Source organism: Cicer arietinum, chromosome 1 (assembly GCF_000331145.2).
Source record: "Cicer arietinum cultivar CDC Frontier isolate Library 1 chromosome 1, Cicar.CDCFrontier_v2.0, whole genome shotgun sequence".
NCBI classification, from domain to species: Eukaryota; Viridiplantae; Streptophyta; class Magnoliopsida; order Fabales; family Fabaceae; genus Cicer; species Cicer arietinum.
In genome coordinates this window covers 51,104,696-51,118,485 of record NC_021160.2, presented here as the reverse complement: position 1 = coordinate 51,118,485, position 13,790 = coordinate 51,104,696, and the positions used below count along the sequence as shown (strand labels likewise).

At 27.4% G+C, this 13,790-nt stretch overlaps 2 protein-coding genes across 2 annotated transcripts; one reads left to right on the top strand and one right to left on the bottom strand.

Moving 5' to 3' along the window:
• The first annotated feature begins 993 nt into the window (after positions 1–993).
• On the top strand, positions 994–3,348 carry LOC101496794 (uncharacterized). The gene is made up of 3 exons (XM_004487000.4): positions 994–2,109; positions 2,325–2,870; positions 3,089–3,348. The coding sequence occupies exons 1-3, from the start codon at positions 1,117–1,119 to the stop codon at positions 3,188–3,190; spliced, it is 1,641 nt and encodes a 546-aa protein (XP_004487057.1). The 5' UTR covers positions 994–1,116; the 3' UTR covers positions 3,191–3,348.
• Positions 3,349–3,470: 122 nt separating this feature from the next.
• On the bottom strand, positions 3,471–6,178 carry LOC101497114 (probable serine/threonine-protein kinase PBL5). The gene is made up of 5 exons (XM_004487001.4): positions 5,894–6,178; positions 5,034–5,281; positions 4,665–4,854; positions 4,018–4,409; positions 3,471–3,935 (listed from the first exon to the last, which is right to left on the bottom strand). The coding sequence occupies exons 1-5, from the start codon at positions 5,985–5,987 to the stop codon at positions 3,624–3,626; spliced, it is 1,236 nt and encodes a 411-aa protein (XP_004487058.1). The 5' UTR covers positions 5,988–6,178; the 3' UTR covers positions 3,471–3,623.
• Between the last annotated feature and the right edge of the window lie 7,612 nt (positions 6,179–13,790).

Genomic DNA, 13,790 nt, shown 5'->3' with positions numbered 1-13,790 from the left:
TTTAAATATGTATTTGAAATTTTTTTGAGAACATAAGTATAAAAGTAGAAACTATTAGTTTCACAAAAAGTTTTAAACATACTCTTTTTTAAATAAAAAAAATATTGAGTTTAATTCCTTCATTTCATTTTGTAGAGAAAATACATATATATAAATAAATACATAAAAAATAAAGTTACATTATGTAAAGGAAACTCATATATTGTAGAATTAGTATGTTACAATCATTTTCATTTCCACCATCTTGTTTCTTCCTTTAAAACACTTGTTAAGAAATAAAAAGTAAAAAAATTATATTGAAAATTTATTGGAATTTGTGTTTTTAAATTTGTAAATACTTAAAGTTTATTTTTTTAGTACAAAATTTTCAATTTTTTTAACATAACCCATATAATAATGTGACTTATAATAGATCTAAATATTTTGTATACAGTCCAAAATATTTTACGTTAAAACAACAACGCAGTCTTAAAACATTTAAAAAAAATGAAATTGCAACACAAGATGCTCTTAATAATGTTTTGTCCTAGTCTCCTACTACATAGTATACTTGTAGTTCATTTGTATTAGATGGAATGATTTAGAATTTATAAATATTAATATTACAACAATGTTGGCGAACCATTTTATGTGAAACTTTGTCCCTGCACTCCCGCAAAACAAACGTTGAACCAAACACAAAGGTAAGTCGCACTCGTTTACCATTGTTTATGATCCTCTTCCTTTCTCACTTTTTCTATAGTTTTAGGAATATAAAACATTATAATGTGATATTAAATAAACTCAAATATTTTTATGCAAATCTAAATTAGTAATAGAGAAAAGAGAAATATAGAGGAAATCTTACTTGTCTTAGTAGAAATGGATTGGAGATAAAGTAATTGTCAACACAAACATCCATTTAAACCGCATTCAACTCCGCTTCCAACCATAATAACAAACTTCACTCACATTCACCAAACAAAAAACAAAACACTAATTAAGATTAACACACACACAGTGATCCGAACAATTCTGAACCACAACGCTCCTTCCCAACAACACAACAAAATAGTGTAACACAAATTAAAAACAAACCAAAAATTTAATCTTTAATTAACAAAAACAAAAAACCAAATGCACCATCCTTCTCATCATCGCATGATCCAAACAGGCTCAAGAAGCATAACAACTTGGTTAATCTTAATAACAATTGTTCTCTACATTCTCTATTCTTCCAACACCCTTCTCTTCAACAATGACCAACAAGAGTGTCCAACAACAACCGCCACCTTAGATGACACACCACAAGAACATGTTCACATCACAAGTTACAACATTTCCTCTACATCAGATAGAAACATTGAACACAAAGTTTTACCAATAGATCAAACAGAAGAAGATGAAGAGCCTCATCAAGAAGAAGAAAAAGAAGAAGAAGAAGAAGGTGAAGTTGAAGGTGAAGAGCAAGAACAAGAAAACAAATCACCTATCGTTGTTCGTTTAACAAATCAACAAATGGCTCAAAGAGAAGAAACAGCATTGAAACACATTGTTTTCGGGATAGCAGCATCATCGAATCTATGGAATGTTCGAAAGGAATACATAAAAATATGGTGGAGACCAAAACAAACAAGAGGGGTTGTTTGGTTAGATAAAAGCATTAGTACGCGAAGCAACGAAGGGTTACCAGAGATACGAATCTCTAGTGACACTTCGAGGTTTCGTTACACGAATCATCAGGGACAAAGATCAGCATTGAGGATATCAAGGATTGTCACAGAGACATTGAAGCTAGGATTGAAAGATGTGAGGTGGTTTGTGATGGGAGATGATGATACTGTTTTTGTTGTTGATAATGTTGTTAGGATTCTTTCGAAATATGATCATAGACATTTTTATTATGTTGGGAGTTCTTCTGAGAGTCATGTTCAGAATATACATTTTTCATATGCTATGGCTTATGGCGGTGGTGGATTTGCTATAAGTTATCCATTGGCTATGGAATTGGCTAAGATGCAAGATCGTTGTATTCAAAGATATCCTGCTTTGTATGGTAGTGATGACAGGATTCAAGCTTGTATGGCTGAGTTGGGTGTGCCTCTTACAAGGGAAGCTGGCTTTCATCAGGTAAGTGTGATTAGAGATTTTGCATTTGCATGATGGTGTTCTTAATGGACAATGTCATTTTTTTGTGCCTAGGAAACTAGATGATTGCATCATTTTACTATATCTATCATTCTAACTAATCTACAATAGTATAAAAAATTTATTATTATCATCATAATTGAGAATATATTTATATACTTTTAGGATTTTAAATTATCTTGGGTTTTCTTATGCAGTATGATGTGTATGGAGATCTATTAGGCCTTCTAGGTGCACATCCAGTGGCACCACTAGTTTCACTACACCACCTTGATGTAGTACAACCAATATTCCCAAGAATGTCAAGAGTACAATCTTTAAAACACTTGATGGAATCCATCAACCAAGACTCAGGTAGCATCATGCAACAATCAATTTGCTACGACAAAAACAGGTATTGGTCGATCTCAGTTTCATGGGGATTCATGGTTCAAATTCTGAGGGGAGTTTTGTCCCCTAGAGAACTAGAAATGCCATCAAGAACATTTCTGAATTGGTATAGAAGAGCTGATTACACTGCATATGCATTCAACACAAGGCCGGTCGCCAAACACCCTTGCCAAAAGCCCTTTGTTTACTACATGAGCAAAACTCATTATGATTCCTCTTCGAAACAAATTGTCAGTGTTTATGCTCGCGACAACAAATCTAAGTCGCCTTTTTGTCGTTGGAAAATGAATTCGCCGGAGAAAATTACTAACATTGTTGTCACCAAAAGACGAGATCCTTCGCGCTGGAAAAAGGTAAGGTTGCTCGTATAATTATTTTCATCTTATATTTTTTATTCAACTAATAAGTCTAGTTAAAGAATAAAGATTATTACAACCAGATATCAACATACTATCTGAGCAATTCGTCATATAACCAACTTGTTTAGCTAACATACTAAAGGGTAATGTTTTAAGATTTCCATGATTGAAATGGATGGTTTCATTAAGCAAATATTTGACTTGTTTTGCAGTCACCAAGGAGGGATTGTTGCAGAGTCCTGCCATCAAGAAAGAGCACAACTCTATACTTATGGGTAGGCAATTGTCAAGAGGGAGAAGTTACTGAATTATAGGTGACATGGTGCATATTGTATGTATTGGATCACTATTTTTTGTTTCAAATCAATTTGGAAATTGACCTTTAGTTGCACCAGAAACAACCCAGAATATCACATGCTAATGTATTGTTTTTTACAATTTTTGTTTGGTTTTATGTAAATTAAACAAAGCATACTTGGAGTCTTTTATGGTAGATGACTTGGAATGTATTTAATGAAACATGCAAAATGCGGTAAGTTTGACGAAATTATGGTGATAATGCTGAAGCTATACACTAAGAAATGAGACAAAACAGGAATCCTAATGAAGCATCTTTAATGCAAAATAGCAAGTTCACATGTACAAAGAGACTTTTTAAGAGGAACCTGTTATCTCCTATAAAGCAAAAATTGATAACTAGGCACATTACAATGTTTTTAAGTGTCTCAAAAACACTGCAATTATAATCTAATCTCCGAATCTGTCTGTCTCAGAGTCTTTACTAGTAATGCGTCTATGACCTTCGCTTCTAATTCTTGGAGAAGATGAACTTTTTCTCGGGCTTTGTATTGGATGAATTAGAGGATCATATTTTTGTGAAGCAAGGTAATTTAGAGCTGTCACCACATCAGATATAACCGGCCGCATATTAGGCTGCTCTTGAACACACATAGCAGCAATGGCAAGAGCTTGGTACAAACCCCTCACTGGATATTGACCTTCAAGCAATGGATCTACCATCTCCGAGAATCTTCGTCGATCTCTGAATAATGGCCTTGCCTGAAAGCAAACATACATGCATAAGGTAATCAACAGATATGATTTCCAGCAACAGAGTTAAGAAAACAGAAAATAGACATACCCAAGCGACTAGATTTTGTTCTTTAGCAGGTTTTCTCTGGTCGATCGCCTTTCTGCCTGTGATGAGCTCCAAAAGAACAACACCAAAGCTATAAATGTCCGACTTAAATGTCAATTGACCTGTCATTGCATAATCTGGAGCACAGTACCCATATGTGCCCATAACTCTTGTTGAAACATGAGTCTTATCGCCGCTAGGACCTACTTTTGCCAAGCCGAAATCAGATAACTTGGCATGATAATCGGCGCCTAACAAAATGTTGGAGCATTTGAGGTCACGGTATATGACAGGAGGCTTCATTTTGTCGTGCAAATACTCCAAACCTCTAGCTGCACCAGAAGCTATTCTCATTCTTGTATTCCAATCAATCGGTTTTTTACCAGGCGAAAGATCTGAACAATGAGGAAGAGAAAAAGAGATAAGATATGAGGACTAATAATACTTCTACCAATTTAGTCCATGCCTAGAATCACAATGAGTTTGACAAAATTACGTTAAACCTCCAAAGAATAGTTTTGGTCAAAATCATGACGGCACATCGTAATTCTGCTAAACTCACCATCAATCTAAACATGCGATTATTCTAATTTATATTTACAAAAATAAGAAACTAGGAATTTAAGATAACAAAATAATATGGTATATACCATGCAAATGATTCTCCAAAGATCCCAATGGCATATACTCATACACCAATAGCCTTTGCTCTCCCTCGGCACAAAACCCAATTAACTTGACAAGATTTGGGTGTTCAGCCAAACTAAGTGTCAACACTTCAACAACAAATTCCCTAATTCCTTGAAGTCCATTAGGGTCAAGTTGCTTAATTGCAACAACCTACACACCAACAATAAAATGACTCAATCTCATCAAACCATAAAATGTGCAAATTAACATTTTTTTTTATCAGAACGATAGCATGCAAAGGCATCACTATAAAAATAACATGTACCATATACATGCAAATAACATTAATGTAGAAGGCATTACAATATGGGAATTTTTTTATAACAAACCTGATTTAATTTCTCTATATACCCTTTATAAACCTTGCCAAACCCTCCTTCACCAACAAAGCAATTTGCCCTAAAATTTCCTGTTGCAGCTGCAAGCTCCTCAAAAGTAAATGTCTTTGCAACTTTTCCATCCTTGGAAACACCATCTTTTAAATTTAAATTCAAGTTCTTCACGTCAAGGGAAAGTTGATCATGTTTTGAAACATCTTCACTTTTATCATTCACATTCAAATCAACTTTGACCTTATCTACAAAACAAAGAACACGTGAGGATAGAAATCAAACAACATAGCACACATATCAAATCAATCCAAGGAGACAAAAAAAAAAACCATAAAACCATCAAAATTCAAAAGCTGATAAAATCACAAAATGACAAGCCCCAATTTGATTTGTTGATCGAGCCATTCCAACCATGCAATAAGCCAATAGAGAGAAAAAAACCAGAAATAGAATATAAATATAAATAATAATAAAATAATTAAAATTTGAGCTTCAAAAATATTCCATCCATATTCAAAAATTCATGAGAGAGAGAGAGAAACAAGAATCTGCTACATGAGAATGTTTCACTGACCAATAAAATTAATTGTGATATAAAACAGGAATAGTCACAAAAATGAAATTTTCCTGTGAAAGAAAAATACAAAAAGCAAAAAAAATAAATAAATAGAAGAATTCAACAAATTCTCCAATAAAAAAAACAAACTTTGACTAATCTAAGACACACCCACATCAAGAATTTTATTTTATTTTATATATTTAAAAATTTGAGCTGCAAAACATTAATTACCCAGAAAAGAAAAAAGACATAAAATCAAACCAATGCATGAATGAAGATCGGTTGAAAAAAAAATTACCAGCTGAAGTGAAATCACTAAGCTTCTCTGTATGGATAGAGTTTTTGGTATCAATCTTTCGGCGTGATTTTCCAACACAACTAAAACAACTCATTTTTTTTTCTCTTAGATGTTTCAAACCCAAAGAGTCCCAGAAACAGAGACCCTCACAAAATAAATAAAAAACACGGCAATAACAGTGTCACAGAACAAAACCGTGTATGAAAAAAAGAAATGGAGAGAGAAAGAAAGAGAAATTGAAAAAGAAAGTTAGAGAGAGAAAGACAGAGTTTCCTATGTTGTGGCAGTTTTGGTTGCTTTAATATATTCTTGGTTTATACAAGGTGGATTTGAAGTGTAATTTTAACATATTTGAGCTCAACCAATAAGAAGAAGCCACGAAAATAGGGAGAGGGCATTTTGGTATTTTAATAAAAAGTTTATCGTTTATGAATTGTTTGGGGTAGTTCTGTTTGTTGTTTCATTTCACAGTAACGTGGAAATTACAGCAACATTCGAAGCTGTACGCGGTAAAAAAAAAAAAAACTTTACTGATATGCTGAGGTGGCGAGTTTTTAAATGTGGTAAACGAGGTGTTTTTGCAAAACAGATATTTGTGTTTGGAAGCATGCACAGCACCACCGGTGACGCACCAATCAAACCACGCGTCCTCCCACCTTACATTTGCAAATTTGGTCTTATTCAAAACAAATTTAGTCAAAACAAATCATATTCAATTTTTGTTGTTTGACAAATTGATTGTATTCTAATTTCAATTCTAAAATTAAGAGATGTTTGGAAATAGAAAAATATTTAATTAAAAAATATTTGAGAGACGCTTTTATTAAATGATATTTTAGAGTTACTTACTTTTATTATAAAAATATACGGATTAATTTATTTTTTTTATTCTTTTTTTAATAAAATATAATTAATATTATTATAAAGTCACACACTTTACAAAATTTTAAATTTAAATTCAAAATAAGATATTTGACCTTGTTAGTTAAATTAAGACTTAAAAACTACATATATTTTATTCTAAATAGAGTATTTTAAACCTACTTTTTTTATAGTATTAAACCTCAATTTGATATTTAATAAATGTGTGTTGACATTATTATAGTTTATAAAAATATTGAAACTTCAAAAACATTTTAATGTGTGATTTTGGTTAATAATTTCATTGATAAACTAACGACAAAAAATATATTTAATAAATTAGTTAATTAAGAAAAGACATATATAATGACGATTTTGATTAGTAAAAGAAATATTAAAATATATTTTTGTAATTGTAATAAATATAAATACTATAATTATATCATCTTACATACTCAAGTATGACATTTAGAATAAAAAAATGTAATTGCCATATGTTATTTATATAAAAATTTATGATGTCAACATATTATAATTATTTATGGATATAAATTTTAATATAATTATAATAATAGTGAAATAACTCTAAGTGTAACACTTAGAGATTAAAAAATAAATAAATAACTCATTTTATAATGTTTTGTATGGACAACAAATATATATATATAGCAAAACAAAATATTAATCATTCTTAAATTACATAACTATAATATTTAAATGAATTTAAAATATATAAGAATTTTTATAAATCATAATTGTTTTATAAAATATTTTATCTTATAAAAATATTCAATAATTATTTTATTATCAACACTATCAAATATATCATTTTATATATATGTAATTAATAAATCATTCATTCACTCATTTAAGAAAAATTTAAAATAAAAATAATATTATTATCAAAATAATTTTTTTATCTTACAGGGCCAAGAGCCCCCATTATTTATATAGTAGATATGCCCCTAACCTATAACAATATAATCATTGCGACTGATTGGTAACATATAAATTATTTTTACCGATAATATATATAAATTAAATCATTGAACAAATTTTTGGAGTAAATTATAAAATATATTATAAATAAAAATTAATTAAATTATATATATTAAAAAACATTATTGATCATATTTTTTACCATAATTAATACATTGATATTAGAAAATAAAATAAAAAATAAATAACACTATCCTTAATATAAAAAGAAAAATAAAGATTTCATTGAAGTTGATTCCAAAAAATATGAAATAATTTTGTTCAAAATTCATTATTATTGGAGTAATTATTTACATTGATTAAAATATAAAAAGTTATAAAAGAAAAAGGGAATAAAGATATAAAATGTTAAAAATAGAATATCAACACATCACAATTATTTATTTTTAATATAATTATGATATATAATAGTGAAATAACTCTAAGTAACACTTAGAGATAAAAAAAAAATCATTTTATAATGCTTTGTATGGGTAACAAATATATATATTGACCAAAGCAAAATATTATTAATTCTTAAATAACATAACTATAATATTTAAACAAATTCAAAATACATAACGATTTTTATAAATTATAATTGTTTTATAAGATATTTTATCTTCTGAAAAATATTCAATAACTTTTTTATTGTCAACACTATCAAATATATAATTTTTTATATATATGTAATTAATAAATAATTCATTCATTCATTTTATGGAGACTTAAAATAAAAATAATATTATTATCAAAATATTTTTGTTTTTTTATCTTATAGAGGCAAGAGCCCCCATTATTTTTATATTAGCTTTGTCGTAACCTGTAACAACATAATTGTTGTGATTAATTGATAGTATAAAAATTATTTTTACCAATAATATATATAAATTAAATAATTGAACGAATTTTTAGAGTAAATTATAAAATATATTATAAACAAAAATTCATTAAATTATATATATTAAAAAATATTATTGATCATATTTTTCACCATAATTAATAAACTGATTCTAGAAAATAAAATAAAAAATAAATAAGAGATATTTTATAGACACTATCCCTAGATATAAAAAGAAAAATACAGATTTCATTGAAGTTGATTCCAAAAATTATAAAATAATTTATTCCAAATTTCTTTCTAATTGGAGTAATTATTTACTTCGATTAAAATATAAAAAGTTAAAAAAGAAAAGCGGAATAAAAATATAAAATGTTAAAAATGGAATGTCAACGTCTAGAAGAAAGGGAATGAATTCACATCGAGCCAAAACGGTGACGTATTGCAAACACGCGGTTCTTGTGTTTTCATAGGTTGGATCAACGGTGATCCACGCGTACCAGCTTGGAGATCATAATAGTAATGACTAGTAATTTGAAAAGGAACGTTATAGGTGAGCTTGGTAACACTGAATCATTGCTCCCATAAAATAGTGCGTGTGAGTGTGATTTATTTATTGTCATAGTTGAATTGAACGCGGTGACTGAACGTTGAGGGGACGAAGGAAGGGTGTAATTGTCATTAAAAAATTTAATAAATGGTAGGTGAAAATTATTTGGTGAATTCGTGTCAGCACTGTTTGCAATTTTTGACTGGGAAACATAAATAATTCATAAATGCAAATTTACTATGGGTATCACCTTTTACTCTTCAAAATGGAATAGTGTTTTATTGTTTTCAAATATTGAAAATAAGACAACAGTAATTCAGATTTCGAGAGATTTAAGTAAAAAGTTATTTTGTTATATTTGATTCAATTTTGGTGTTTATTTCATATTTTTAAAAATAATTTTGTTAAAAAATTGTTTTTTTAAAATATTTATAAATATAAATATGTAAAATATAATATTTAAATATTAAATATTTGTAAAGTTTTTAAATAGACTTTTAAGTCAGACTTTTAAAAAGATAAAAAAAAATAAAATAATATAAGATAGGTAATAGACTTAAAAAATTAATTGTAGGTCAGACTCAGACATTTTAAAGTCTGACTTAATCTAAAATATTTTCATATTCCTATTGATAAATAATAATAATAAGTAATTTTTAGTCAAAAATATAATAAATGCTTCTTAAAGTATATAATTTATATATATATATATATATATATATATATATATGGATAGCATTTTTATTCTTAGAGTATTAAAAACGTGCCATGTTAGTTTCTAACATATGGAAACTCAGTTTTTTTCCTTCGAATTAGTTATAAATTAATTACAAATAAATTATTCTAATTAAAAATAATTATTTTAATTTTCATATATAAATTTCTTTATATCTATTATTATAATTATATTTCTTGTTTAATTGGTACAAATATTCTCTTTATTTTCCTATTTTTCATAATAAATATAAATATTTTACTTATTCTATTAGTTTGCATAAATCATTCACCCATCCAACTCCTCCGGTTGTAGTTTACACTTTACACTCATAATTATTCTCATTCCACAAACAAGTTCTCCTAACACTTCTCTCCACATTAACTATTGCTTAATTGTTCTTCTCGCATTCTTAACCTTCATCGAGGATGACTACCAATCCTCCTCAAGTGTGTTTTTTTTCTTTCTATTTTTGTATTTATAATTTGTGTAAGTTTTTCTATTTCTCGTATTTTTTATTTTCTTTATTTGTATTTCTGATTTATGTAAAAATTGTTTTTCATTAGTTTCTAATTTAATTTCCTATGGATTTGTTTTCCATTATGTTGAGTAATTATTCCATTTATTTATAGTTTTCTTTTTAATCTTAGTGATTTTCCCTTTGTGTTTTTCATTAAATTTCCATTTTTAAGTGGTTGTGTTCTATCTATGTTTGTGATTTTCTCACAATTTATTTCTTTCATTTTTGTTTCTCACACCAGAATCTTTGTTGGCCTACACACAAGCCACTATTTGTGATTTTGTCTCAATTTATTTTTTCATTTGTGTTTCTAATTTGATCTAGTAACTAAATATCTTTGTAATTGTTGAAAATAACCGACAAGAACTTTCTCAACAATCCTAATTTGTTTGTCGATGACAGTGCTACATAGTTAGTATCATTTGGTACACTTATCATAGAAAAAATGGTCCAACATGGGAGCATTTTGAATTTGAAAAAGGAGTAGTGTACGTTCGAAAGTATGGTTAGCTGACTTATAACATAAAGGAGGAGGAGCAATATTTTATTTGTTACTTTTATTTACTTGGGAGTAATATTTGTGTTGTACAACCACATATCTTATAAATCATTTAGACACACGCAAATTGAAAAATGCAGAGAAAAGTATTATTATTATTAAAAAGTTATATGATGTGTATTTTTTTTTTTTTTTTGTTTATTGATATAAGTATTTCAAAATTTTATTTGTCTAAAAATAAAATAAAAAATGATATTTATGTCTCTAGTATCTTCGGATCTGCAACTTTAAATACGTTGAAGTTATTGATTGACTATATTTATACTAGATCAAAATAAATATATCAATGTTAATAAAATAAATATCAAAACAAGATAGAAAAATTAAATATTACACTTAATTGATAAAATAATATTAAAAAATAATATAAATAAGTAATTTCAAACAAAAAATTAATCTTAAATTACTCTCTTTTATAATTAAAAGAAAAGAGAGTAAAAAAAAAAAAAACTAAAGCAGTTAGGTTAGAGAAAAATTTCGTCCATATATTGAAAGTCAAGAAAATTAAGAATAAAGTATTTTGGGGGATGTGACACTATGATGAGGGTGACAGTGTTAATTTTGATATGTGAATCATGTATTTCATGCTACGAAATATACAGTGACATAAGTGCCAATTAGTAACTTTGAGGTATCTTTTTCCTGTTTGGACTGAGATTGAAGAGCATATGCGTAAATAAGTGAAAATAATAACGCTTTGCTGATACTAAGGTTTGAACTAGGTCACAAGAAAATTATGAGGCCCTTACTTTCACAATCTGAATTAAAAAAATACATATTTATTATTAATTTATTAGCTTGAATTGCTTACCGTTTAGCCCATGTATTATGTCTAGGGGTGGGAATAGGTCAGACCAGGTCAGGCTTTGAAAGGCTTGAGTCTGGCCTACGATGAATTTTTGAGGTCTAAGTCTGGCTTACGGCCTATTATAGGCTTTTTTTTCGGCCTGAGCCTGACCTACGACCTATCATGGTCTGACCTGTAAGCCTATTTAAAAAGCCTATTTAAAAAGCCTTATTCACATTAAAAATAATTTTTCTAACAAAATAATTTAAAAAAGATATGAAACAAACACCCTTTAAACCCTAAAAATGATTTTTGATTTAAAAGAATAAATATTTTATTAAAACAAACGCACCCATTATTATCTCTCAAACAAATGGTCTCAAACAAACTCCGATTATTACCTCTCAAACAAATCCTCTCGTGCAACATCATATTTAGTAATAATATATATATATATAAAGGTAATAAATAAACAATTATCTATAGCTACATGATGCTCTACACATATCGATTTATATGATTCTCCATATACCAATACTAATGTGTATATGTATATATATATATTAAATAAAAAAATGATTTTTCTATCAAAATAATTTTTTAAAAATATGAAACAAATACCTTTTAAACCCTAAAAAATAGTTTTTTGTTTAAAAGAATAAATTTTTTATTGAAATAAACGCACCTATTATTATCTCTCAAACAACTCAGAATATTACCTCTAAACAAATTCTCTCAAACAACTTGGAATATTACCTCTCAAACAAACTCATATTCAGTAATAATAAACAATTAGAATTTCTAAATTTATATACTAATAATATATATAAAGATAACAAATAAAATAGTATTGGTTTCTATAAAATATAAAGTAACAAATAAATAATATCGGTTTTTATAAAAAAATATGTTGTTTTCATACATGTTTATTGGAGTGAGTGCAATAGAAATTAGAAGAAGAAAAAATAGAGAATAGAATACATATAAAATATATATAGGCCGGCCTGTTAGGCCTAATAGGCTTTTTTACAAGCCTGAGTCCGGCCTATTTATATAAATAGGCTTTAAAAATAGCCTGAGGCTGACCTTTTTATTAAACAGGCCAGGTCAGGCCATAGGCCCCTGTCGGACGGCTTAGCCTATTCCCATTTGATGTCCGTCCATTTGTGAAATTGGTTAAATGATAAATGTTAAAGAAACCAATGGGTTAACTAGTGGAAATATATTGGAGTGAATACGTAACAAATTTTTACTTTTTATAAACAAGATATTACTATTTATAAAAAGTGTATGATCTGATTCTGTAATTTTTTCAGAATTTTTAAAAATGAAAACTATTGAATAGAAAATCAGACTGTTATTGTATATAAAACCATATTTTTATTGTTTAGTAATTTATTTTTCTTTTTAATAATTGAAATTTATTTAACTGTGAGATTTTAAATTTAAATTTGAGACAAAATGTTTAATTTAATAATATTAACATTTATTAGTGTATTAAAATTAAATACTACTAAAATATTTTTAATAATACTATCTTTGTCTGTAACTTTTGATCTTTAAGTTTTAATTTTTATTATAATATTTGAGTTCTTTTAATAACCATAATACAATTAATGTTATTTCTTTATTGTAACTTACAAGAATTACAAGTATGCATTAAATGATACTCTTTCTTTTTCGGTGTGTAAAAGATATAAATAATGTCTCTTTTTTTTTTTTTTATATATATATATATATATATATATATATATATATATATATATATATATATATACAATAAAAGACTAAAGATTAAGGATATGTACATAATACGTGTTAATTATTTGAGTAATTAGAGACGAACGTATGCACAAGATAATATGGGCAGCGATTTTTACTTTGTTTTTAAAAATAAATATTTTTAATATTTAACATACTAAAAAATAAATTACATGATAAAAAGAAAAAAGACTTATTAATTACACATCTACTAAATTTTAATTTTTTAAAAATAAATATGTTAAATATCACTCGTGTCCCTTAATTTAATTTCAGTTAACGTTTTTATTATTTATTTTTTTTTCTTTCAATTTTGTCATTTATT

What these genes read in the sequence shown, in the direction of transcription:
- LOC101497114 (XM_004487001.4), bottom strand. Translation starts at nt 5,987, where the DNA reads ATGAGTTGTTTTAGTTGTGTTGGAAAATCACGCCGAAAGATTGATACC. An exon ending in ATATAGAGAAATTAAATCAG is followed by an intron (nt 4,855 to 5,033) that starts GTTTGTTATAAA and finishes GTTGGTGTGTAG; the next exon opens with GTTGTTGCAATTAAGCAACT. An exon ending in TTTGGAGAATCATTTGCATG is followed by an intron (nt 4,410 to 4,664) that starts GTATATACCATA and finishes CTCATTGTTCAG; the next exon opens with ATCTTTCGCCTGGTAAAAAA.
- LOC101496794 (XM_004487000.4), top strand. Translation starts at nt 1,117, where the DNA reads ATGCACCATCCTTCTCATCATCGCATGATCCAAACAGGCTCAAGAAGC. An exon ending in GGGAAGCTGGCTTTCATCAG is followed by an intron (nt 2,110 to 2,324) that starts GTAAGTGTGATT and finishes TTTCTTATGCAG; the next exon opens with TATGATGTGTATGGAGATCT. An exon ending in ATCCTTCGCGCTGGAAAAAG is followed by an intron (nt 2,871 to 3,088) that starts GTAAGGTTGCTC and finishes CTTGTTTTGCAG; the next exon opens with TCACCAAGGAGGGATTGTTG.